The sequence below is a fragment of the Vulpes vulpes genome, chromosome 1, assembly GCF_048418805.1.
Source record: "Vulpes vulpes isolate BD-2025 chromosome 1, VulVul3, whole genome shotgun sequence".
NCBI classification, from domain to species: domain Eukaryota; kingdom Metazoa; phylum Chordata; class Mammalia; order Carnivora; family Canidae; genus Vulpes; species Vulpes vulpes.
Window position 1 is genome coordinate 127,096,643 of NC_132780.1, and position 24,583 is coordinate 127,121,225.

General features: G+C 48.8%; 1 protein-coding gene across 4 annotated transcripts; it reads left to right on the plus strand.

Moving 5' to 3' along the window:
- The first annotated feature begins 1,035 nt into the window (after window positions 1-1,035).
- NRROS (negative regulator of reactive oxygen species) lies at window positions 1,036-24,085 on the plus strand. 4 transcript variants are annotated; one of them, XM_072725910.1, is made up of 4 exons: window positions 1,036-1,185; window positions 19,063-19,300; window positions 19,601-19,721; window positions 21,935-24,085. In XM_072725910.1, exons 2-4 carry the CDS (start codon window positions 19,233-19,235, stop codon window positions 23,885-23,887), a joined length of 2,142 nt encoding a protein of 713 aa, XP_072582011.1. In that variant the 5' UTR covers window positions 1,036-1,185; window positions 19,063-19,232; the 3' UTR covers window positions 23,888-24,085. The 4 variants fall into 4 exon arrangements, with proteins under 4 accessions (XP_072582011.1, XP_072582018.1, XP_072582004.1 ...); XM_072725903.1 differs by lacking the exon at window positions 1,036-1,185 and adding an exon at window positions 4,285-16,354; XM_072725917.1 differs by lacking the exon at window positions 19,063-19,300 and having other exon boundaries at window positions 1,090-1,185.
- The last annotated feature ends 498 nt before the right edge of the window (window positions 24,086-24,583 follow it).

A 24,583-nucleotide genomic window follows, 5' to 3' on the forward strand; every position in this document is an offset into this window, starting at 1 on the left:
CTCTGCTCCCTGCCCCAAGAGAGCGGGGATCTGGGGTTTGCAGCCACACGGAGGGAGCTGGAGAGTGTGGGGCTGAGCCCGTCAGTCAGAGGACAAATACCATGTGATCTCGTCCATATGTGGGATTTCAGGGAAAAACAGATGAGCAGGGCAGCCCTGATGGCTCAGTGGTTTGGTGCCGCCTGCGGCCTGGGTGTGATCCTGGAGACCCGGGATTGAGTCCCACGTTGGCCTCCCTGCATGGAGCCTGCTTCAGGGTGTGATCCTGGGGTCCTGGGATTGATCTTGCAGGAGGTTCCCTGCAGGGAACCTGCCTCTCCCTCTGCCTGTGTCTCTGCCTCTCTCTCTCTCTGTCTATGAATAAATAAATAAAATCTTTAAAAATAAATAAATAAATAAATAATATTAAAAAAAAAACAGATGAGCAAAGGGACAGAGAGAGAGAAAGAAAGAGAAGTGAACCAGGGAACATGCTCTTAACAAACTGAGGGTTACCAGAGGGAGGGGTGTGTGGAGGGGATCAAACAGGCCATGGGGATTGGAGGGATTGGGGGATTCAGGACTGGGGGATTCAGGATTAGGGGATTCAGGATTGGGGGATTGGGGGTTGGGGGATTGGAGGCATTCGGGGCATTGGGGGATTGGGGGACTGGGGGATGGGGGTGGGAGGGTTGGGGGAACTGGATTGGGGTAATTGGTGGATTGGGGGATTGAGGGACTGGGGATTGGGGGATTGGGGGATTCAGGATTGGGGGATTGGGGGATTCAGGACTGGGGGATTTGGGATTGGGGGATTCAGGATTAGGGGATTCAGGATTAGGGGATTCAGGATTGGGGGGTTGGAGGTTGGGGGATTGGAGGCATTCGGGGCATTGGGGGATTGGGGGACTGGGGGATTGGGGGATTCAGAATTGGGGGTATTGGGGGACTGGGGAGCGCGCTTGTCTGGGTCGGTGCTGCCGGGAGGCCCCCCCACCCCCCAGGGCAGCCCCCGCCCCCGCCCCCGCCCCTGTGCCGCCCCCGCCCGCGCCCCATGTGACCTCAGCTTCCGTCTGCCCCTTCCGCACGCGCTAAAATAAGCCGATGCCGGAGAGGAGCGGCGCAGCCCCGCGGCCGCGCTGTCGAGGAGGGAGGCGGCGGCCCGAGAGGATGCGCCCCGCGGAGCCGCCTGCGCCCGCGGGAGCCGTGAGTGGGGCCCGCGGGGGGGCTGGGGGCGCCCGGGGCTCCGCAGGGCGCTGTGCCCCGAGGCCGGCGCGGGCCCCGGGGGCGGGGCGGGGCGGGGGGACCCGGAGCCTCAGCGTCCTCACCTGTGAAATGGGCCGCGGGGCGCTGCGGGCAGCGCGAGCCCGCACCTGCACCTGCCGGGCCCGCCGCCGCCTTCCACGTGCTTCCCCTCCCGCGGGCCGGGCGCCGGGCACCGACGGCGCGTGTGTTCGCGGTGCTGGGGGCCGAGTGGGGGAGACCCGCGAAGCCCCTTCCCGGAGCGCCCCGGGACCTCGTGGGCCGATCCTGGGGCTCCCCGCGGGGCGGACCGACGGACGTGGGGGGCAGCGGCGCGGACAGGCGGCCACGTGGCCGCGGGGCCGGAGCTGCAGGGGGCGGGGGGGGGCGGGAGGGGCCGGAGCCCGAGCCTGAGCCCCCCCCCACGCCCGGCAGCCCCCCCCCCCCCCACACGCACACACCAGGGCTTGGGGCGTAGGTCTGAGTTCCTAGAGGTTATTAGGCCATCCTGGGCCAAGGGGGGAGAAAAAACCCCAATAGAACAAAACAAAACCCTGATTCCTGCCTTTAGGTCAAAACCAAACCAAAACAAAAGCCTGTTTCACAGGAGGTTGCTTTCATCTAGTAGGTGCCCTCCTAGGAATGTCAGGAAAACCCAAGCAAACCTGATCCCACAGACTGCGCCTGCCTCCTCCAAAAGCAGGAAGATCCCAAGCAGAGAGCAGGGCCTGCGGCTTTGGCCTGGGCCCGGTGGGTCGGGAATGCAGGACCTCGTCTGTCCGGCCTCCTCCTTCATCACAGAAGAGCGATGGCCGGACGGATGATAACCTTCATTCTGGCTGCAGCGCGCATTCAGGCCACATGGTGTAAACTAGACTCTGGGTGGACACCTGGATGTGCCTCACACTGTCCCCTGACCCGCATTATAACCACGTAAGTCAGACGACACTGGGCTTTCAACCACGACCAACAAATGTCATCTTTCTCGGGACATGCTGTGTGCTCAGTGATGCTTACGGACACGTGTGCAGATTAGTGACAAATGTTTGCCTTTGATAGAACTTCCTTATTATGCTCATTTCCCACCTGACAAACTATTCTCAACATCCTTGAACAAATGTTACATGTCCATTGTTTTTTGGGGGGAGGCTTCTGGGGTAGGTTACACTGTGATCTCTGAAAGCTCACAGAGGTGAGGAGAGCGGAAAAGGACACTGGTACTTGGATCTTATCAAGCTTCACAAGCAACTGTAAACCTGAGGTCAGGGGTCTTTTAGTTGCAAATGACAAAAACCCAACTCATCCTGGCTTCAGGAAAAAAAAAAAGATTTATTGTTTTAGATAACTGGAAAGTCTATGTGGAATAACTTCAGGCATGGCTGGATCTAGGTGCTCAAACATTGCCAGCTTTGCCTTTTTTTCTCTTATGAGGCAGGTCCTAAAGCTGGTGACAAAGATACTCCCATTTCTCTATGAATTCAAAGAACTGCAGCTCCAATCTTAGTTCCCACTAGTTTGGCATCTGGAACAGGAACAGAAAGCTTCTTTCCCAATAGTTCTAATAACAGTCCTTCTGTTGATTCTCAGGGCTTGTGGTCTGTGACGTACCCATCATAAGCCAATCACTGTGATCGGGGAAATAAAAGGCTCTGATGGGCCCAGCCAGGTGCTTAGGCCCCTCCTTGGAGTCAGGGATTGAGGTCAAACCCAAACAAACATGGACTTCTTAAGAAAGGAAGGGGGTTGGTTGTGTGACAGTGTAAATGTACTTCACAATACTGTGCTTTATAAAGCTTAAAAATGGAGAAGATGGTAAATTTTATGTTATGTGTATTTTACAATTAAAAAATAATAAAAAATAAGGGTACCCAGGTAGTGTAGTTAGTCAAGCATCCAACTCTTGGTTTCCGGCTTGGATCATGATCTCAGGGGCGTGAGATGGAGCCTCGCACCGGGCCCGGCACTCTGCACAGAGTCTGCTTGGGAGTCTCTTTCCTCTCCCTCTGTCCCCCCTTCCCCCGTGCTGGTTTGCACACTGTCTCTAAATAAATAAATAATTTTATTTTTAATCAAAAAAAGAGATAAAAGAAAAAGGAAGGGTTGTTTCCTTAAAGGGGAATTGAGGAGTTGTTACCAGAAGGAGAAATGCATGTGGGTGGGAAAAACCAACTGATTTCCAGAGCAAACCGCATGTGCCTTCTCACCGAAATGCATGAGTGATTTCAGACTGAACAAAGGGAATGAAGGAGGAAGTAGAACCCTGTCATGTTCTCAGTAGCAAGGTGGACGTGAGGAGCAGGCTGGTACCTGCGATGGCCTGAATGTGGCCACAAAGCCCTGAGAGGACCCAGGGACACCTCCGTCCAGCCCCAGCCCAGAACGTCGCTGTGCTCAGGTGCTAGCTGCGCGCCCCAAGAAACTCGGCTGTGCCTCCAAGAAGAGAATTGGGAGGGGGCTTCTCCACAGAAGTTAGCCCTTGGGCTCTTTTTTACCTTGACTCTGATCAAGCAGGACCTAAGTGTCTGAGGCAGCCCCATACCCACAGAGCCAGCAGGGGCTCGTCTTGGGGTACATACGCATCATGTTCTCCAGTAACCTCATGTCACCCCTTTTTAGATGTCAGGCTGGACACTGGCCCCTCCTGGTCCACCCATCATAGTCCCTTGGGTCTCTCTTGCCTTCCTGATGTTTCCCTGCGGGTCCCACCCGATGCCAAGGCTGAGCTCTCCTCCTCAGGTCATTCCATGCTTGGCCCTGGGTCACCTTCTTCAGCTTCAGATACGGTAATGGTCTCCCTATCACTGCCCGGACTGACACCTGAGACCTCCTCCTGGGACTCGCCTGATGGCCTTTCTCTTGTTCTAGTTTCTCAAGCCCCTCCTCCAATCCCTAGTTACTCTCTTTAATAATACTGGCTTCTTACTTCTTACTTCTAAATTCCCAGATTTTTTTACACTTTCTAGCTCCTTTTGCAGAACCTCATCTTTGTCATAGGTACACTCCATGGCTTTTTTTTTTTTTTCATGATAGTCACAGAGAGAGAGAGAGAGGCAGAGACACAGGCGGAGGAAGAAGCAGGCTCCATGCACCGGGAGCCCGATGTGGGATTCGATCCCCGGTCTCCAGGATCGCGCCCTGGGCCAAAGGCAGGCGCCAAACCGCTGCGCCACCCAGGGATCCCCACTCCATGGCATTGACACAGGTTACCTCATCCCCACCGAAGACCATGGCCCCATGAACACTCAGGGGTGCCATTCAGAACATCAAACACCGCATGTACAGACATTGTCCAATCGGAATGGACATTGTCATTAGAAGCAGGGTCCGGAATCCCTGGGTGGCTCAGCGGTTTAGTGCCGCCTTCAGCCCAGGCCGTGATCCTGGGGTCCCGGGATCGAGTCCCGCGTTGGGCTCCCTGCATGGAGCCTGCTTCTCCCTCTGCCTACGTCTCTGCCTCTCCCTCTCTGTGTGTCTCTCATGAATAAATAAGCAAAATCTTTAAAAAAAATTTTTTTAAAAAAAGAAGCAGGGTCCTGGGGCCCCTGCTGGGTCAGATGCGTACCTCCTTGGTTGCTGGATCATGGTGGGGGCCTGGCAGTTCTAAGAGAGGGGCCAGGCTCATGGGATACCTATTTACCAACAAATACAAACTTGTGCAAGCCAGCTGAGCTTTCACTCAACATATATTCCTCCCAGGCAGATGCATATCCAGCACTTCCTATCCGGGCCAAAACTCATCTCTGGTTTTGGCGTTGCTGAGCAATTAGTGAAGCCTTGAATTGCCTATCTGTAAAATGGAGAAAATGGATTTGAACATAGATGTTTTATACCCATGTTCACAGCAGCATTCTTCACAATGGGCAAATGGTGGAAATAGCCCAAGATCACACTGATAGGTGAGTGGGACAAACAGAACATGATCTATACATAAAATGGGACCATTATTCAGCCATAAACAGGAATGAAGTTCTGATACATGCTGCAACATGGAGGGACTTTTTTTAAAGATTTTATTTATTTATTCATGAGAGATAGAGAGAGGCAGAGACACAGTCAGAGAGAGAAGCAGGCTCCATGCAGGGAGCCCATGTGGGACTCGATCCCGGGACTCTAGGACTACGCCCTGGGCCAAAGGCAGATGCTCAACCGCTGAGCCATCCAGGGATCCCCATGGAGGGATTTTGGGAACATGAAATAAGCCAGGCACAGAAGGACCAATATGACACGATTCCACTTACAGGAGGTGCCTAAATAGGAGAATGTATAGAGAAAGAACGAACGGTGGCTACTAGGAATTGAGGGGAGTGGATGCAGAGAGTTACTGTTGTTTAGTGGCAGAGTTTCAGTTTGGGATACTGGAAAGTTTCTTAAAAAAAATATATTTTATTTGTTTATTTATGAGAGACACAAAGAAAGAGGCAGAGACACAGGCAGAGGGAGAGGCAGGCTCCATGCAGGGAGCCCTGTGTGGGACTCGATCCCCGGTCTATAGCATCAGGCCCTGGGCTGAAGGTGGCGCTAAACCACTGAGCCACTCAGGCGTCCCGGGATGCTGGAAAGTTCTAGAGAAGAATGATGGTGAGATTGCATGGCAGTGTGACTGTATTTAATGCTACTGAGTGGTACACTCAAAAGGGTTGAAATGGCAGATTATATGTGTATTTTAACCCAGTAAAAACTGGAGGTAATAATGCCTATTCTGTAAAAATGTTGCAGAGTCCTGAGATCAAAGGTCTGTGAGAAACCTTTGCAACCTCAAGTGCTATTATTACCCGATAGCAATAAGCTATGATCCACTTGTTTTGGCTTTATCCAAGAATTCCCTAAAAATCATTGTTCTTTTGGGAGGGAAGTTTTTGTTGTTGTTGTTTTGGGAGGAAAGATTGCTCCCTTTCCTCTGTGAATTCGTTAAAGAGGGTATCAGCCACTCACACTGCAGTGTAAGCTACTTTCTTCCTAATTCTGGCTGAGAACAGTAAGGCAGTGATGATCAAATCTTTTTTTTTTTTTTAAACAAGACAAACTTTTCCCCAAATAGCTGACTTTGCAATCTCAATAAATTGACATTAAATTAACTAAACCGATCCAGAAGATTGAACAAGGAGTAACTTTATTTTTAGTTAAATCACTTGATGTGCATTCTAAAATATTTAGGGGGAAGAATGGCAATGACTGCAATCTATTTCTAAATGCATCAAAAACTAAGATGGTTTGAAGAATGGATAGAAGGATAGGTAGATGGACAGCTGTGTGAAAAAAGCAAGAGTAGTAATTTTTTTTTGGTAAAATGTTAATAGTAGAATCTCGGTGGTACCACATTCTTTCAACTTTGTTGTGTGTTTAAAATGTTCCTAATAAAATATTGGGGGAAAATTAAATCACTAACAATACCTAGTAACTGCTCATATTCCTTTTCATAAACATAAAAAGCAAATAATAAAAAGATAAAAAGAACTTCCATAAGAGCTGCAACTTTCTATGCTATTATATGGATCATTGCTCACCTGAACTATTAGGATGTGATGAGGAGGTGGCACATGCACTGGGCCTTGAAGGATGAATAGGAGGTTGGCAGCTGGAGAAGACCAGAGAAAGGGCCTTTCCCACAGAGGAACCAGTATGTGAGAATACACGATTTAGTCATGGGTAGCAAGTGTCCGCGGGCGGCTGGGGCTTGTGGTTGAGGTTGAGTTTTGCTGGATTCACAGACTGGGTTTCAACTGCAGCAGCTCTGACATTCTCTGGCTCCATCACCTGAGCCTTTGTGAGCCTCGATTCACCATGTGTGAAATGGAGATAACATTTACCTGCTGGGATTCGGGGAGGACTGTTACATGTCGAGCACCTGGCACAGCACTTATCCCTAGGTGAGCGCTCAATGAACATTAGCTGTTGCCACTGAGAGCCTGGGTAGCAATTTGGGAGCTTGACTACTACCCGGTCGCGCTGGTCAGCTATCTGGATGCTGTGTCATCTCATTCCCCCATTGAGCCCCTTCTCAAGGGAACCCAGGTTGGAGGGGCGGCGGTAAGGCCTTGGTTCTCATTCTAACCCCTTTCCTGCCCAGAGTCTCCCACAGACTGAGTGGTGTGTCCTCCTCCCAACGTCCCCAGGTCACACCCCACAGTGCAGACGGATGGGGGAATGTACTGCTGCTCTTGTCTTCTTCTTTTTTTTTTTTTTTTTAATATTTTTTATTTATTTATTCATGAGAGACAGAGAGAAAGAGAGGCAGAGACACAGGCAGAGGGAGAAGCAGGCTCCATGCAGGGAGCCCGATGTGGGACTCGATCCCGGGACTCCAGGATCACACACTGGGCCAAAGGCAGGTGCCAAACCGCTGAGCCACCCAAGGATCCCCTCTTCTGTCTTCTTTATTCCAATACCAGCTCCCTATTTGCACAGAGGAACTGTGCCTCCCCTTTAGTCCCAACACTACTTTTGTCTTACCAGTGAAGTCTCCACATTCCCTTATATCGAGCTTTCTCACATCCATTCTCTCATTCATTCTTGACACAACCCACAACCCTGTGAGGTGAGCGAGGCACCTCCGGCCCCACTGCGGTGTGAGAAAGAACAAACCTGTGATACTGAAAGGAAATGACAGGTTTGAAAGTAATGCATCATTGGTTGGGCGCCTGTCCACAGAGATTGTGCGGGTCTCTCGTAAACAAAGGTGACAACACACTCATTCCCACCACCAGCCCCGTAAGAGCAAGGTGTTGCTGCCCCAGAGGGAGCATATTTGCATTTTTAAAAACCTGTGACCTTGGAACAGTACAGAATGAACTGACTGACCGCCATTGTTTGTTTGTTTGGGTTTTTTTAGATTTTATTTATTTATTCTTGAGAGACACACAGAGAGAGGCAGAGACATGGGCAGAAGGAGAAGCAGGCTCCCTGCGGGGAGCCCGATGTGGAAATCGATCCCGGGACCCCAGGATCACAACCTGAGCCCAAGGCAGACGCTCAACCGCTGAGCCCCCCAGGCGTCCCCTCCCGCTGGTTCTAGGGGGCTGAGCTCTGAGCACCTAGGGAAGCCGCGGGCTCATTCACAGCCCTGAGACGAAGTCTGGCAGGATAGAGTTCAGCATCACTCCACACTCTGACTGCCCCGAGTTGTCATAGGAAGAGCCCAAGAGAAGAAAATCTGCTGTGGCCTGCAGCCTCCACGCAGGTGCAGCCGGACCTCGGCCCCTCCCAGGTGAAGGCTCTTCTCCCAAGGTCAGGTGGAGTCTAGCTGGTCAGGTGTGCGGGGCTGCGGTGGGAACAAGGCCTCTGCATTTGAAACCGGTGCCTGGAAGCCATTGCACCGCGTTCCCTGCGGCGCTTTGTACGTACCACCTCCTCTCCATGGCCTGCGTGTTCGCACCTCCAAATACTGGTGGGTAGTCCCTTCAGAAATGCTGCAGTTCTTGGGGCGCCTGGGTAGCCCCAAATCTAAATCCCTTGGACCCTGAAAAAGAAAAATAATGTCATTAAACAACTTACTTTAGTTACTAGTCAATATTTTTTTCTTCCATTAACTCCAAATATGGTCATTTTAAGCACACTCAAAAAATAATTTCAATTCTAAGTACCTATAAGAAATTTTCTCTTTTAGGGGCACCTGCGTGGCTCAGTCGGTTAAGCGTCTGCTTTCAGTTCAGGTCATGATCCCGGGGTCCTGGGATTGAGCTCGGCACCAGGCTCCCTGCTTAGCGGGAGGTCTGCTTCTCCCTCTGCCCCTCCCACACTCATGCTCAGACGCGTGCTCTCTCTCTCTCTCCCTCTCAAATAGAATCTTAAAAAAAATTCTCTATTTTAGTGATATTTATTAGGCTCTGATTATAACATATTTTAATTAACAATAGATTAATTTCATTCTTTAAAAACTTATCTTAATATAGTAATTAAAGTTGATTGTTGGAAAATTAGAAAACACAAGGAAGCAAAAATACAGATTTGATAAAAGTAAATATCAGGTGGACTTCTCCCCCACTGTTGAGATTCAGGTGTGGAACCCTATCAACTGTTTTCCGTGCACATGCAGATGAACACATATTCTTTGCAAATTTGGGATTATACTGTGCATTCTCTTTTTGCATCTTTCTCTTTTTCTTAGTATTTTATTATGAACATCTTTCTTTTTAAAAAAAGATTTTATTCATTTGAGAAGAGAGAGAGCATGAGCTGGGGTTGGGAAGATGGAGAAGCCGACTCCCCACTAAGCAGGGAGCCTGGCACAGGACTTGATCCCAGGACCCTGAGATCTTGATCTGAGCCAAAGGTATGCTTAATTGACTGGGCCTCCCAGGTGCTCCTGAACATCTTTCCATGTGGCTAAATACATTGCCACTGAAGCATTTTTAATTGCAGCACATTATCCCCATCATATGGTTGTATCATAACATATTTAGCCAGTCCTTTCATTGTTGGACTTGTAGATGGTTTCTGCTTTTTAAAATTATTACTAATATTGCACTGAATATCTCTGTAAAAATATTTTTGCATACATTATAATTCCTTAGGATAAACCCCTAGGAATGGAATTATTCAATCAAAAGTAATCTACGGTTTCAGTCTTTGATAAATTTTGTAAAATTGTCTTTAATAAAAAGTGTGCCAATTTTCTCTCCCATCTTCGGGTATAAGACAGTTCTGGGGGCGAAGGGTCCTTAAAAGCCATTGTTGCCTATGTTTTAACAAGTTAAAAGAGAGAAAGCCAGGGAAGCAAATTATGAAGTCTGAATTCATACATCAAAATTCTAAATGCCATGTTACCCCAATCCTCAGTATGCAAGTTCTTTTAATTTTTAAAAAATTTATTTGAGAGAGAGAGAGCATGAGTAGGGAGGAGCAGCAGAGGGAGAGGGAGAAGTAACTCCCCACTGAGCAGGGAGCCCGATGCAGGGGCTCGATCCCAGGACCCCGGGATAATGACCTGAGCCAAAGGCAGACACTCAATTGACTGAGCCACCCAGGCGACCCTGCAAGTTCTTTTTGGATGTATTCACCATGTGAACATTGATTCTTTGCAATATACAGAAATATACTAATTCGACCAAATATTACAACTGGTTCTTTACTTTTATAACTATTTTTCATTTTCTTTCACATATGAAACCAAAATCAAATTTTAAAAATCTTTGGATTTAAAAGTGTACATTTTGGACATTTATCCAAAGAAGATGTGGAAATAGGCCAATAAAAACATGTAAATACTCAACATTACTAGTCACTGGGGAAATGCAAATCAGAATCCCAGAGATAGCACTTCATACCTGGTAGGATGGTTGGACTAAAAATGAATGGAAATAACCAGTGTTGATGAGGATGAGGAGAAATTGGAACCCTCATACACTGCCAGTGAGAATGTAAAATGATGTAGAAACTGGAAATATCAAACAGAATTATGCTACAACCCAGCAATTTCATTCCCAGGATGTATACTCAAGAGAATTGAAAACATGGCTACACAACAGCTCATACGAGAATGTTCATAGACGCATCATTCATAATAACCAAAAGGTGATAACAATCCAAATGTTCATCAATTAGTGAATTCATAAAGAAATGTGGTAAATTTTTCCATACAACACAATATTATGCAGCCATAAAAGGAAGGAAATACTGATACATGCTACAACATGGATGAACTTTGAAAGCATGAGGCTAAGTGAAAGAAGCCAGACATAAAAAAGCCATATGTTGTCCGATTCAATATATATAAAATGTCTAGAATAGGCAAATCCATAGGAATGGGAAGTAGATTGGTGGTTGCCAAGGGATGGGATAAGTGACTACCAATGGGTATAGGGTCTCGTTGTGGGGTGACGCAGATGTTCTGGAATTAATGGTGATGGTTGTACAACTTTGTGAATATACTAAAAACCACTGAATTGTACATTTTAAAAGGGTGAATTAGATGGTTTGTGAATTATATACCAATTTGAAAAGTACACCTTGTGTCTTATTTATACTAAAACATAAAGTGTCTTTAAAATTTTTAGGCATTTTTCTGAGATTTCATAGCTAGTTATCAAAGTAATCCTAAACTCACTATTCAAGAGTTGAATAGTTTTATTTATTTATTTATTCATTCATTCATTCATTCATTCATTCATTCATTCTTCTCTAGGGCCTCAGTCAGAGGACTTGAGCCCCTCTCGTCTTGAATTTAAAGTTTGACCCAAAATGTCATTCTTACTTTTCTTTTTTTTCCTTCCCTCTTTCCCTCCCTTTCTTCTTTCCTTTTCCAGACTACATTTTAAGCAGTAAATATACCTTGCTAAACCATTTGCTTGGTGTCAGTACAATTTCTCCAAGCAAAAATCTTGCAAATCAAGTTAGTTTTATGTGCAGATAAAACAGAAATGATGTCTACAATTATCTAACACGATGATTTGTCAGTATGCAAATAGGTCAATTTTCCTGTTATAAGAATCTCATTAGAATGCACTTTTTATTTCTTTTATTTTTCTTTTATTTGTTTACAGAGGGTGCAGGTGGGGAGTGTAGAGAAAGAATCTTTTTTTTTTTTTAAGATTTTATTTATTTATTCATGAAAGACACAGGCAGAGGGAGAAGCAGGCTCCTTGCAAGGAGCCTAATGCGGGACTCGATCCCAGGACCCCAGGATCACACCCTGGGTGGAATGTAGGGTCTCAACCATTGAGCCACCCAGGCATCCCTGTTTGTGCTTTTATGTGTTAATTTTTCATAATTTTAAATTTTGAAACCATTTTGAACTTGCAGAAATGTTGCAAAAATAACTAAAAGAATTCCCATAAGTTCTTCACCTCTGTTCACCAGCTGTTAACATTTGTCATATTTATTTCCTCTCTTTCTCTCAGGCCATGTGAAAGGAGATTACATAACTTATAGACATCATGAAACTTCACCCCTAAATACTTCAACATGCATTTCTCCAGAATAAGGGCACTCTCCTACATAACCAAAAAGTCATTTTCATACCTAAGAAAATTAGCAATAATCTGATAATATCATTTCTACGTAATACCATCTGAAAACACATCATTCAGTACCCATGTAAATTTACCTCAGTTGTCTCAAATTTTTCTCTTAGAGATTTTTAAAAATCCAAAATCCACTCAAGGTACATTCATTACACTTGGTTATTATGCTTCTTAGTCACTTGTAACCAGATCTCCTTTTTTTCCTCCTAACTGCCTTTCTTTGTGTTTCAAGACTTTGACTTCTTTGAAGAGCCCAAGCTAGTTGTCTTATAGGACAATGTACAGCCTGGGTCTGTCTGATTGTTTCCTTATGACTGGATCCAGGGCAAACATTTCCAGCAAAGCTATCTGCCGACATGGGGCTCTGTGTTTCCCAAGGTGCCACACCTGGAAGCTCAGAGTGTCAGGTGGTCTCACCGTGGGAGATGCTAAGTTTGAACATTTGGTGAGGGCTAAAGTCACTCTAATTTTTTTGCTATGGATCAAAGAGACCAAAGCTATTTGTCTGGGGCTTTCAAATATTTCTTGGTAGTAGGAATTATTTGAAGTGGTCACAGACTGGGGTTTCTGTTCTTTATTATCTAGTCTCTGTGGTGTGTGACCAGCTGCCCTTCCCTTTCTCCCAGGATCCCAGGTGGGATTTGCTCTTTTATTTTTAAACAAAGGCAGATTCCCTTTCTATGGAGACCTCTCACTAGCACCCGTACCTTTCACATTCACTGGTGTGTGTCAACCTCACACATTCACACCCCCGCACTTCTCTGCTTCTAGAGATTAATTCCCCTCAGACCGGTCTACAAAGATTTGTTCCTGACATAGCACCTCTGAGAGTTACTAGCTTTCTCCAAAGACCCCTCTGTTTACAGCTTGTTCAGCTTATCTGATTATTTAGAGGAGAAAATTCTCAATTACATGCTAATGTATGTTTGACACTCTTAACACTCACATGCTAATGTATTTTAACACTCTTAATACTTAGCGATAGCGCCTTTAGCAAAGAGGGTGCAGTCCCAGCTCTGTAGTAGCAGGGGTGAGAGGGGGTGGGCAGGTGACGATGTGGGAGTGAGCTGATATTCAGGGTGCCCCTGAATACTATAAATCCAGCATCCTTTCCTGAAAAGGAATTAAAACCTTCCCACACAACAAAACCAAAACGCAAGTCAGACTTATTACTTAATATTCCCAAACTTTTAGTTTGAGGAGATCTTTTTATGGACAAAAATACCTGTAGATTGGCCTTTCCATATGGTTGTGTTTTACTACCCACTGATTAAGAATATTTGGAATGAGTTACCCTTTAAAAAAAGTTTTATTTTATTAATACAGGAAAATCTACATGCATTTGGGGGGAAAAAAGTAGTATACGTGTATGTTTAAGTGTTAGATGATCTAACAAAACTAGGGATGCTGCTGCACCCCCTGAACAATTTTGAATTTTGTGATGGTGGGAACAGGGAAATTTCAGGACTTCAAGAAGCAGAGACCTGTTTAAAGATTGCACTCACAACTTTCTTCCCTATCCACTGCAAAAGCAAGCAAAACCCGCATGTCCCCTCACTGAAGCCATTCCTTAGCCTGCATGTCGCCATCGTCTTCCATTCAAGTGGTCCTGAGCCCAGAACTGATGTGGTCATGGGAATGCATATGGAAAGTGCTCCCCCAGCATACAGCTAAGCTGCTGCTGGCCGGATCCGGGCACCCTGTCCAAAAGGAGTAAATGTCCCCATCCCTGTCAGCTTGCAAGGACCGTCCACTCGGTCTTCCTTTCCCTTCTGTGGCTCAGTGAAGCAGAAGCTTCTCCTACTATTTTGTGGAAAGAGAAAAGGCAAACAAGCATACATTCTATAACAAAGAGGAATTTTTATGGCTGATATGCATTCTTCCTCACTATTAGTGTTCTCTTATTCTATAAAGCCTTGATTCATATTGTTTTTATGAAATAAACTGTTTTCACCACTTATTTATTATAACTAGGTGTGAACAGAGAAGAACCAGATAAAAAGCTATATTGTATTTCTGACTAAAAAGGAACACTGGTGGGGGGGGGGGGGGCGGAATCCCTGGGTGGCTCAGCGGTTTAGCGCCGCCTTCACCCCAGGGCCTGATCCTGGAGACCCCGGATCGAGTCCCACATCGGGCTCCCTGCATGGAGCCTGCTTCCCCCTCTGCCTGTGTCTCTGCCTCTCTCTCTCTCTGTGTGTGTCTCTCATGAATAAATAGATAAAATCTTTAAAAATATGTAATAAAATAAAAAATAAAAAGGAACACTATAGGGGGACCTGGCTGGCTCCGCTCTGTTGGTAGAGTGTGCGGCTCTTGATCTTAGGGTCCAAAGTTTGAGCCTTACGTTGGGCATGGAGCTTCCTTAAAATAAATACATTAATTTTTTTAAAAGAAATACTGTATAGACATGGGATTGATGTGGGTCGAATCACAGGTTTCCATGATAGCCAATTAGAATGCTTAGTCTCAAGACTAATGACTGCATAGGGGATGCCATGAAGCATTGGAGGTCCTGATATTGCAAGGACTTCATAGAGAAGAACCGACAAGAACATTTTGTGATGATTGAACACAGAGTAGTTAGAAGATGAAGAAGAAATATAAATGTAATACTAAGAGAACTTGACTCTCCCAGAAGGTAGGATTTATAATCTTAATATCTCCAAGTGAGATGTGTTTACAGACGTGCTACAGTGCTTGTCCTGCTAGCACCTGGCTCCATAGTGCCTTGTCTTTCAAAGCTTTTCATTAATCAGAAGCTCACAATCTCTGGCATTAGCCATGATCATGAAAACCATGACTGGATAAAATACAGAGACCGTGGGATCCCTGGGTGGCGCAGTGGTTTGGCGCCTGCCTTTGGCCCGGGGCGCAATCCTGGAGACCCGGGATCGAATCCCACGTCGGGCTCCCGGTGCATGGAGCCTGCTTCTCCCTCTGCCTATGTCTCTGCCTCTCTGTCTCTCTCTCTGTGACTATCATGAATAAAATAAAAAAAAATATATAGAGACCGTATAGAAATTGTCAACTGAATAAAAGAATATAGAATTGTCGATTGTATAAAAGAGAGCAGGACTTACCATTTTTTTGCCTTCACACTTGGAAGGAACTCTTCGATCTTGTTACCTGGTTTAGGAAGATACAAGCAGAGTCTGTTAATGCCATCTGCTTCTCGTGTCAGGACCTCAGCTTTTATACGGGGGACTTTCCCAGTGGTCACCCAGACCAGGAGGAGACGTGATACTTATTCAAGCCCTACTTGGGTTGATTTGCAGTTCCTTGTGGCTACAGTTCCTCTGTGGCTCCTGCAATGGTTCACAGTCCATGAAATGGGAACCATGGATCCAGGCCCTTTTAATTATAGTGAGGGGAGGTTTCAGGTTATCTCATTTAAATTATTAATGTTATACTGCCATGTATGCCCTCCATTATAATTATTTTCCTTTCACTTCTCTTTCTCTACAAAATATGTAGTTAAGATGATTTGACTTTATAAAAGATGTATTTTCTAGAAGATGTCAGAGAGATTGAAGGGCAGTTATTATTGCCACAAGCTTAGATTCTCTGTTAATAGCTAGAGACTCTGTTGAGTGATCCTCACCCAAAGGAAGTTAATTTTGGGTGTGTGTGGGGGGAAGCAGTTGTATGTACACAGTAGAAGGTTCATGGGATTTTCAGTGAGATTTGGCATCCAAACTCATCTTGTACTCTTTGCAGTGCAATGGCTTCGAGGAATCCTATATACTCCTGAAATAGTGTTTCTCAACCTGAATGGTTATTAATTTTGAAAGCTTTTTATTCTTTTCAGAGTCATTGTATGCCTTTTTGTTTAGGACTGATCCAAAGCCATTCTCACTTACATCATTGTATCTGTTAGGGTCCAACCAGGAAACAGAAACACCTAGATTATTTTTTAAAGAGGAAATTTATTTTTTATTTTTATTTTTAAAAGATTTTATTTATTTTTTCATGAGAGACACAGAGAGAGAGGCAGAGACAGGAAGAGGGAGAAGCAGGCTCCTGCGGGGAGCTCGATGTGGGACTCGATTCCAGGACCCCCGGGATCACGACCGGAGCCGAAGCAGATGCTCAACCATTGAGCCACCCAGGCGTCTCTAAAGAGAAAATTTAATGCAGGAAATTGGCTTCACCTGATAGAAAAGGCTGAGAAGGTAACTGGCAAGTAGTCAACTCAGAGGTTAGCAATTTCAGGAAGTTGTGATCTGCCCTAGGTAGGGGAAAGGTAAAGGCAGGAAGATGTTACTGGAGTCTAGGAGTCGCCAGCAAAAGCTCAAGGACGGGGACGCCTGGGTGGCTCAGTGGTTGAACGGCTGCCTTTGGCTCAGGGCGTGACCCCGAGGTCCTGGGATCGAGTCCCACGTCAGGCTCCCTGTGTGGAGCCTGCTTCTCCCTCTGCCTGTGTCTCTGCCTATCTCTGTGTCTCATGAATAAATAAATAAATTCTTTAAAAAAAAAAGTCAGCTCCCTGTGATACAGAGCAGGGTAAGACATCTATCAGGACAAACAGCTCTCAACAGCATACTCATCTGTTACTGGGATTAACCTTGTTATAGAATTTATTAACATAAAAAATAATTAACATAGAATTGTAATGCAATCTTCCTGCATACTTTTCACATATTCAGTTGGTATAATGATATATTTATTCTTCCATCCAAATTTTTCATTCTTTTCCCTTCTTTGTGCAACTGTTAAATAACCCTGGAGATTACACATAACCACCAGTCAATGGGCTCAATGGTGTTTAAAACTCATAAATAGTAATTATGTTATTAACTACCTTCATAGTTAATGAAGCACTTACACATATACTGCTTGATCTTATAAAAACTCTGAATAGTTATTATTATCCCCACTTTATAGAAGGATTATCTGAGTCTTGGAGACTTTAAATGAATTGCTCAAGGACAAAAAAACAAATACTGGAGCCAGAATTCAAACCCTGGTCTGTCTGATTCTAAATCCCATAATTTTCCCATGCTGCCTCATGAGAGAAAGACTTGCCCAGAGGGAAGGGCAATAATTTTTCTTTCCTGGTTGGCTAAGTTTAGGAGGAAGGAGAAAATAGATTTTAAATTTGCAGAAATTTTCTCATTGACCCAGAAATTAAAATCATACTCTGGGCATGACATCAGGCCTATCTAGCATTCCAGTCTTCAGTATAAATTGAAATTGACTGTTCTGGAAGGGTCATTGTCACAGTAGCATGTACCATCCCAAGCCTGACAGAGGGTGTGAGGGAGGAAGGGAAGGGACAAGTCCATGGTTCCCTGTTTTTTTTTTTTTTTTTTAAAGATTTATTTACTTATTCATGACAGACACACACAGAGAGAGAGAGAGAGAGAGAGAGAGAGAGGCAGAGACACAGGCAGAGGGAGAAGCAGGCTCCATGTAGGGAGCCCGACGTCGGACTCGATCCCAGGACTCCAGGATCAGGCCCTGAGCCGAAGGCAGGCGTTCAACCGCTGAGCCACCCAGGCGTCCATCTGTCTTCAATAAAATACAGGACACCCAGTGAGGTTTGAATGTCATATAAACATTGAATTTCTTTAGTATAAGTATGACCGAAATATTGCATGGGACATATTTACACTAAGAAGTTATTTGGGGCAGCCCGGGTGGCTCAGCGGTTTAGCGCCACCTTCAGCCCGGGGTGTGACCCTGGAGAACTGGGATAGAGTCCGGCGTCGGGCTCCATGTGTGGAGCCTGCTTGTGTCTCTGCCTCTGTGTGTGTGTGTATTTCATGAATAAGTAAAATCTTAAAAAAAAAAAAAGTTGTTATCTTACATCCAAATGGCATCCTGTAATTTGCTAAATCTGGTAACCTTATCTCAAGGTGGGCAGTGATCCCAAGGTTGTTTCCTGTGCCTGTGTGTGTTTCCTGGGATGATCCTAAGGACAGAGCCCATATGGCTCTCCTTTTGCCATCTGTGCCCTGTACATGCCCTGAGGTAGTAGTTCCTGCACAGGTGCAGAAGCGGAAGGAGGGCTAGGAAGGGGATTCCCAGTGTCCGGCACAGACTGATGCATTCTGAATTAGAGGTTCCCTCTGTGGTAAGGAGAGCTGACCTGACCTGAAGTGAAGGCTAAAGTTGATTTACCTGGTTTCACTTTGTTTTTCTGCTAGTCTGTTTTCACTGCTGAGTATTCAGATCTGACTAGGAAGTTAAAGTTAGCCTCAGAGATGTGTAAACTCATTCAAAGAAAGAGAAAGAGGAAGGGGCCCAAGGTGGCCTGGATGTGGGTCCCCTGGAATGGGTGAGGAGGTTCAGATTAGTGCTCGTGCTGCTGGCTTCGGAGACTAGGAAACAGGCCCTGTGGTCCTTCCAGAGGCAGATGGCAAGGAGAGGACGGGGCAGATGAAATGCTGGGCCAGGCACTTCCTCTGATTGTGAGGAACGCAGAGCTGAGACGGAAATGCCACTGGGCTATAAGCCCTCCCAACAGGAGGGCAGTCAGTTCAACAGCACCTTCAGGGAGGGAAACTATGTTGGTTCCTCATCCTGGAGCTCAGAGGGGGGACCCTGGGGTCTGTTCTCAGCCCTGCTCCTAAGTTGATCTGGAGCCTCGAATAAGGCCCTATTGTCTCTGGGCCTTTGAACGTTCTCCTCTAGAGCTGTGATGGCAGAGGGTATAGTAGATTTCCATCATGGTTTCTCTCAGTTCTAAAATTGTTGCTATATGTGTAATTTTAAGCCTTCTCATGGTTCCTGTTTTGTGTTTACTGGCCAGGTAAGAGGGCTGGCGACCAAAGTTCATCAATAATACTTACTATATCTGAAGATTACTTTTCGTTTGCCCCTCAGTGTTTTCTCTTATCCAGGCAAAATACCAAAGTCCTTTTTTTTTTTTTTCCAGAAGGCTGTATCCAAATGAGTTAACCAGTGAGATCTACCCTCCTAAAAACCTCATGTCAACATAGTAATTACTAACTCTATGGGACCAGAAGCTACAATTATTGTTTCAATCCCATTTCAGCATTCTTTCACTCATTTATTCATTTGGCAAATATTTATGGAGCTCAGAAGATGCTTCAGGCAGATTTGAGGTCTGGGAGGAAAACTTCAGCAGAACTACAAAACATGCCAAACTCCAGGTGACTTCAGACCTAGTTCCTCAAGTCCTTTGCCTCTCTCTTCTGTTGGTGGGATCTTAAAGTTTCAGCGTTCAGCCACCTGTACATCAAATGTAGAGGCAAAACAAAAATAAGTTGCGATGAAAGCTTGAAAGTGTTGGCTAACGAGGTATTTGAATAATCTGTGGGTTTCCACCTCCTTATAGCTGTGGGCCTCCAAGACCAGACATAGCTGGGAACTGGCTCCTTCTACCAAGAGCACAAAGCAGCCTTTGAGCATGTCCTTCTCTTACCCATTTTTTCCTTGCCCTCTGTCCACAGTGCTGCACTTGAGATGGAGTTACTGCCCCTCTGGCTCTGCCTGGGTTTTCACTTCTTGACCTTGGAATGGAGAAATCGAAGTGGAATGGCCACAGCAGCTTCCCAAGGCGGCTGCGAGTTGGTGAGTTTTCCCGGGAAGTCTGAGCTGTCTGTTGCTTCTGTCCTGACAAGGATTGGTCCGTTTGGAAAACTGGTGGATTGTCCATCAAAGAGGGCAGGGAATAAAGAAACCTGAAATCACTCTGTAGCTGGCTGGCACGATGCTGTGTGCAAGCTGCTCCTTAACCAAAGGTTAAGATGATACCTGGGAAGGGCCAGGCCTAGGTCAGATACCCGGAACAAGAACACCTTGTTAAAAATCTGGATGATTGAGCTCCACTAATGGTATCAGAATCCCTGTCTAGGGCATAGAAGTAAAGTTGGGTAAACCCTGACTCAGAGCTTGTCTATGAGCCAACAGCAGACATGCAAACAGCTGCCCTCGCTGTGCTGCAGACCAACATCCTTATCACATTCAGGCTTAAGATGATTCAGGGAGTGGAGAGCTGAGCTTTTCCAGTTTACCCTCTCCGGGGCTTTCAGCCTATATGTGGAAACAGACTTGGCTCATAACAACTGAGCACATTTCTGGAAATTTTCTCCCTTGCCTATAAGTCCATGATACCAAAAGTCTGCTTGGGAGACATACATTTAATAAACATTTCTCAGGTAGGTCCTGTTATATACTAGACTTGAATGTTGGGGTTAATACCTACGTTCGAAAATATGTTCTTAAAGCTGATAAATCTGAAAAACCCAGCTGGTCTTGATTCTTAGCCAGTTTTAGTAACCTCTAACCACTATGCTGTGTGGTATTTTCCAGTATGGAGTGGGGGTTATGAGCCAGACCAGGTTTGAACCCCAGCTTACTGGCTGGTGACAGTGGCAGGAGGGGCACTCTGTGTCTCAGTTTCCTCCTCTGTGAGATATGGAGTAGTGGTACCAACCAATGATACCCTAACCCTGCATTGTCATGATGATGAAATGGGTTAGTGTATATAAAACTCCCAGAACAGAGCCTTGTATGTAGTAGCAGCTGCGTGTCTTATCTGTTATTCTTGTTGTTAGGCTGTGCTACTACAGACTTCCATTATTCCCTTACAGAAGCAATGGAAGATTAATTCCCGTGAAGGGAGCTAATTCGGGAAAGAGGAGGGAATAAAGTGTGAGTTCTTGGATAGCCTTTTAGGGTTCAGGCTAGACCCCCTGCCTGACCCTCTCCAGCCTGGCGCGCAGGAGCAGGGGTCAGGGGTCGGCTGGCAGGGAGCTCCAAGAGTGGATTAGGTGAGGCTCTTTGAAGGCTGAGAGTTTGAGAGCTCAGGTGGCCCCCTTGCCTAAGCCCCATGTTATCAGAGAATGAACATGGTGAGGTCTCAGGCTCTTACAGCCATTCCGTGGGGGTGCAGGGAATCACAGAGGTGTGATGCCATAGCCGCAGCAGCTGTGGTGAGGGTCTCACAGGGTCTCACAGCTTGAAGAAAAGCCCCTGACCACATTCTCCAGAGAGTCCCTGTTAGGAGAAGGCCAGCACTTCCTCAAAGAAAGAAATACACCTTATTTCTGGGGGAGATCGAGCTTTGTAAAGATGGCAGTTATCCCCCCAATTCACCCATAATTATAATGCGATTCCAATCAAGATGCCCAAGACATTGGAGGGGAGGGGAAGTGTGAAAGGAAGTTGACACATTCTTTCCGATGTTCCTCTGGAAATTAGAAACAGTTCAAACGCTCAACAGTAGATTAATCGAGTCAGGCTAACCATCGGAGCTAACGTTTATCAAGCACTTAGGGGCCGGGTTCTGTATTGTTTGACATAAACAATCACACGGAGTCCTCAAGGAAAAAAAAAAAAAAAGCTTCTATGAGAAAACCGTAATTTGCATTTTAGTGGAGCAACGAAGGTCCCAACGGTTAGGGAACCAGCCCGAAGTCACCCGTTTGATGAAGAGCAGAACCGAAAGGGGCTGCCGCCGGGATGCTTGCTCCTACTCGCGCAGGGGGCGCTGAGAGCCGGGCGCCCAGTAGGACGGGCTGGGGTTTATTTTCGTTGCCCTGGCGGCGTGTCTGTGGGCACTTCGGGGGGCGTGGAGGTAGGTCACTGGACGGCTTGCCGAGCTGACCGTTTGCACAAAGCGAAGCTCCCCCCTCGTTCCGCTTTTCCCCGTGCTTCTTCCGAGAAGCAAAGAGGGTGTCCGGGGCCGCTGGCGGCGGTGCCGCGCGGGTCCCTGTGGGTCCCTGCGGGAGGCGCGCGCCCCGGGGCCTCCTCCGCGCTGACTGCTGTGTCCGGGGACCTAGGTTGACGGAGGGGCCGACTGCCGCGGCCGGAACCTCGAGGCTGTGCCCGCCGACCTGCCGGCCTCCTGCCGGCGCCTCCTCCTGGACGCCAACCCGCTCGGGACCCTGTGGAACCACTCGCTGGGCCGCTACCCGGCGCTCGAGAGCCTCAGCCTGCGCGGCTGCCGCCTCGAGCGCATCGGCCGCGCCGCCTTCCGAGGCCAGGCCCGCGTGCGCAGCCTGGCGCTGCCCGACAACCGCCTGGCCGAGAGCTACCGGGACGCGGCGGCCGCCTTCCGGGGCCTGCGGGCTCTGCGGACGCTCGACCTGTCGGGGAACGCCCTGACGGAAGACATGGTGGCCGCCCTGCTGCGCCACGTGGCGTCGCTGGAGTCGCTAGCGCTGGCGCGCAACGCCATCATGCGGCTCGACGAGTCGGTGTTCGAGGGCCTGCGGCACCTCCGCGAGCTCGACCTGCAGCGCAACTACATCTTCGAGATCGAGGCGGGCGCCTTCGACGGCCTGGCGGGGCTGCGGCGCCTCAACCTGGCCTACAACAACCTGCCGTGCATCGTGGACTTCCGCCTCACGCGGCTGCGGGTGCTCAACGTCAGCTACAACGCGCTGGAGTGGTTCCTGGCGGCGGGCGGCGCGGCCTTCCAGCTCGAGACGCTCGACCTGTCGCACAACCAGCTGCTCTTCTTCCCGCTGCTGCCCGGCTGCGGCCGCCTGCGCACGCTGCTGCTGCGCGACAACCTGCTGGGCTTCTACGCGCGCCTGGACAACGCGTCGGCGCCGCGCGAGGCCGTGGCGCGGTTCGTCCTGCTGGACGGCAACGAGACGCGCGTGCGCACCGTGCGCCTGTGGGACGAGGCGGCGGCCGGCGACCTGGGCGAGCTGCGCGTGCTCGACCTGAGCCACAACCGCTTCCGGTACCTGCCCGACGGTTTCCTGCGCGCCATGCCGGCCCTGGCGCGCCTCAGCCTCCGCCGGAACTGCCTGGCGTCGCTGCACTTCCGGCCGCGCGAGCCGCCCGCGGCGCTCGCGGAGCTGGACCTGAGCCACAACCTGCTGGCCGAGCTGCGTGTGGCGCCGGGCCTTCGCGGCCGCCTGCCGGGCCTCCGCGCCTTCAACCTCAGCTCCAACCGGCTCGCGGGCGTCCCCGCCGGCCTCTTCGCCGCTGCCGCCAACCTCAGCGCCGTGGACCTGAGCCACAACCGCATCGCGCTGTGCCCCGCGCCCCGCGGCCGCGCGGCCTGCGTGGACCTGCGCCACGCGGCGTCGCTGCGGAGCCTGGCGCTGGAGGGCTGCGGGCTGCCGCCGCTGCAGGAGCGCGCACTGCAGGGCACGGCGCTCACGCACCTAGACCTGTCGGGCAACCGCGGCGTGCTCAACGGCTCCGTGGGCGCGCTGCGGGCCGTGGCCGCCACCCTCCAGGTGCTGGCGCTCAGGAACGTGGGCCTGGGCCGCGGCCTCCCGGAGCTGGACCTGACGGGCTTCGGGCGCCTCCGGGACCTCGACCTGTCGGGGAACGCGCTGCGCGCCTTCCCGCGGCTCGGCGGCGGCCCGGCCCTGCGGCGCCTCGACCTGCGCGGGAACCGCCTCACGGCGCTGCCGCGGAGCGCGGTGGCCGAGCCGCTGGCGCGGGGCCTGCGCACCGTCTACCTCAGCCAGAACCCCTACGACTGCTGCGGCCTGGACGGCTGGGCCGCGCTGCAGCGCCTGCACGCCGTCGCCGACCTGGCCGCCGTCACCTGCAGCCTGTCCTCCAAGGTGCTGCGCCTCGCCGAGCTGCCCGGCGGCCCGCCCCGCGACTGCCGCTGGGAGCGCGTGGACACGGGCCTGCTGTACCTGGTGCTCGTCCTCCCCAGCGGCCTTACGCTGCTCGTGGCCGGCGCCGTGCTCTCCCTCACCTTCAGGGAGCCCCTGCTGCGCCTCATCAAGAGCCGCTGCCGCTGGCCGTCCGTCTACTGAGCCGGCCCGGCCCGGCGACCGACCGGTGCAGGCGACAGGCCCCGCGAACCGGGGTGGAGCCGAGGTGGAAGTTGAAGCCTCCGACGTCGCCAACGCTGGTGGTATCCGGGCGCGCCCTCCCGCACTGGGAAAATATTTATTAAGCGGCGCCCCGCGACGATAAAACAACGTCTCTCCATAAATGTTTTTTAAATGAAACTCGGCTCGTGTTTTTTTCTTTTGAAAAAAATTTTGTTAGATCACGAGAGACACACACACTGAGAGACAGACACAGGCAGAGGGAGAAGCAGGCTCCACGCAGGGAGCCCAACGCGGGACTCGATCCAGGGACTCCGGGATCACGCCCTGAGCCACCCAGGCACCCCTAGACCGTATTTTACAGATGAGGAAACTGAGGTTTAGGGATGTTAAGTTGCCCACAGTCACAGACCGCTAACATGGTAAACCTAGAAATAGAAACCGCCCGTCCCGTATAGTAACAGAGAGCTCGGATTCTGCGTGTCTTCAGAGGCCCTTATATGGTAAATTGCTTAACTTCTCTGATCTTCATCGTCTTCCAGATGTTTTTCTTTTATATAAAGATTTTATTTATTTACTCACGAGAGACACAGAGAGGCAGAGACACAGGCAGAGGGACAAGCAGGCTCCGTTCCGGGGGGGGGGGGGGGAATGTGGGACTCGATCTCAGGACCCCGG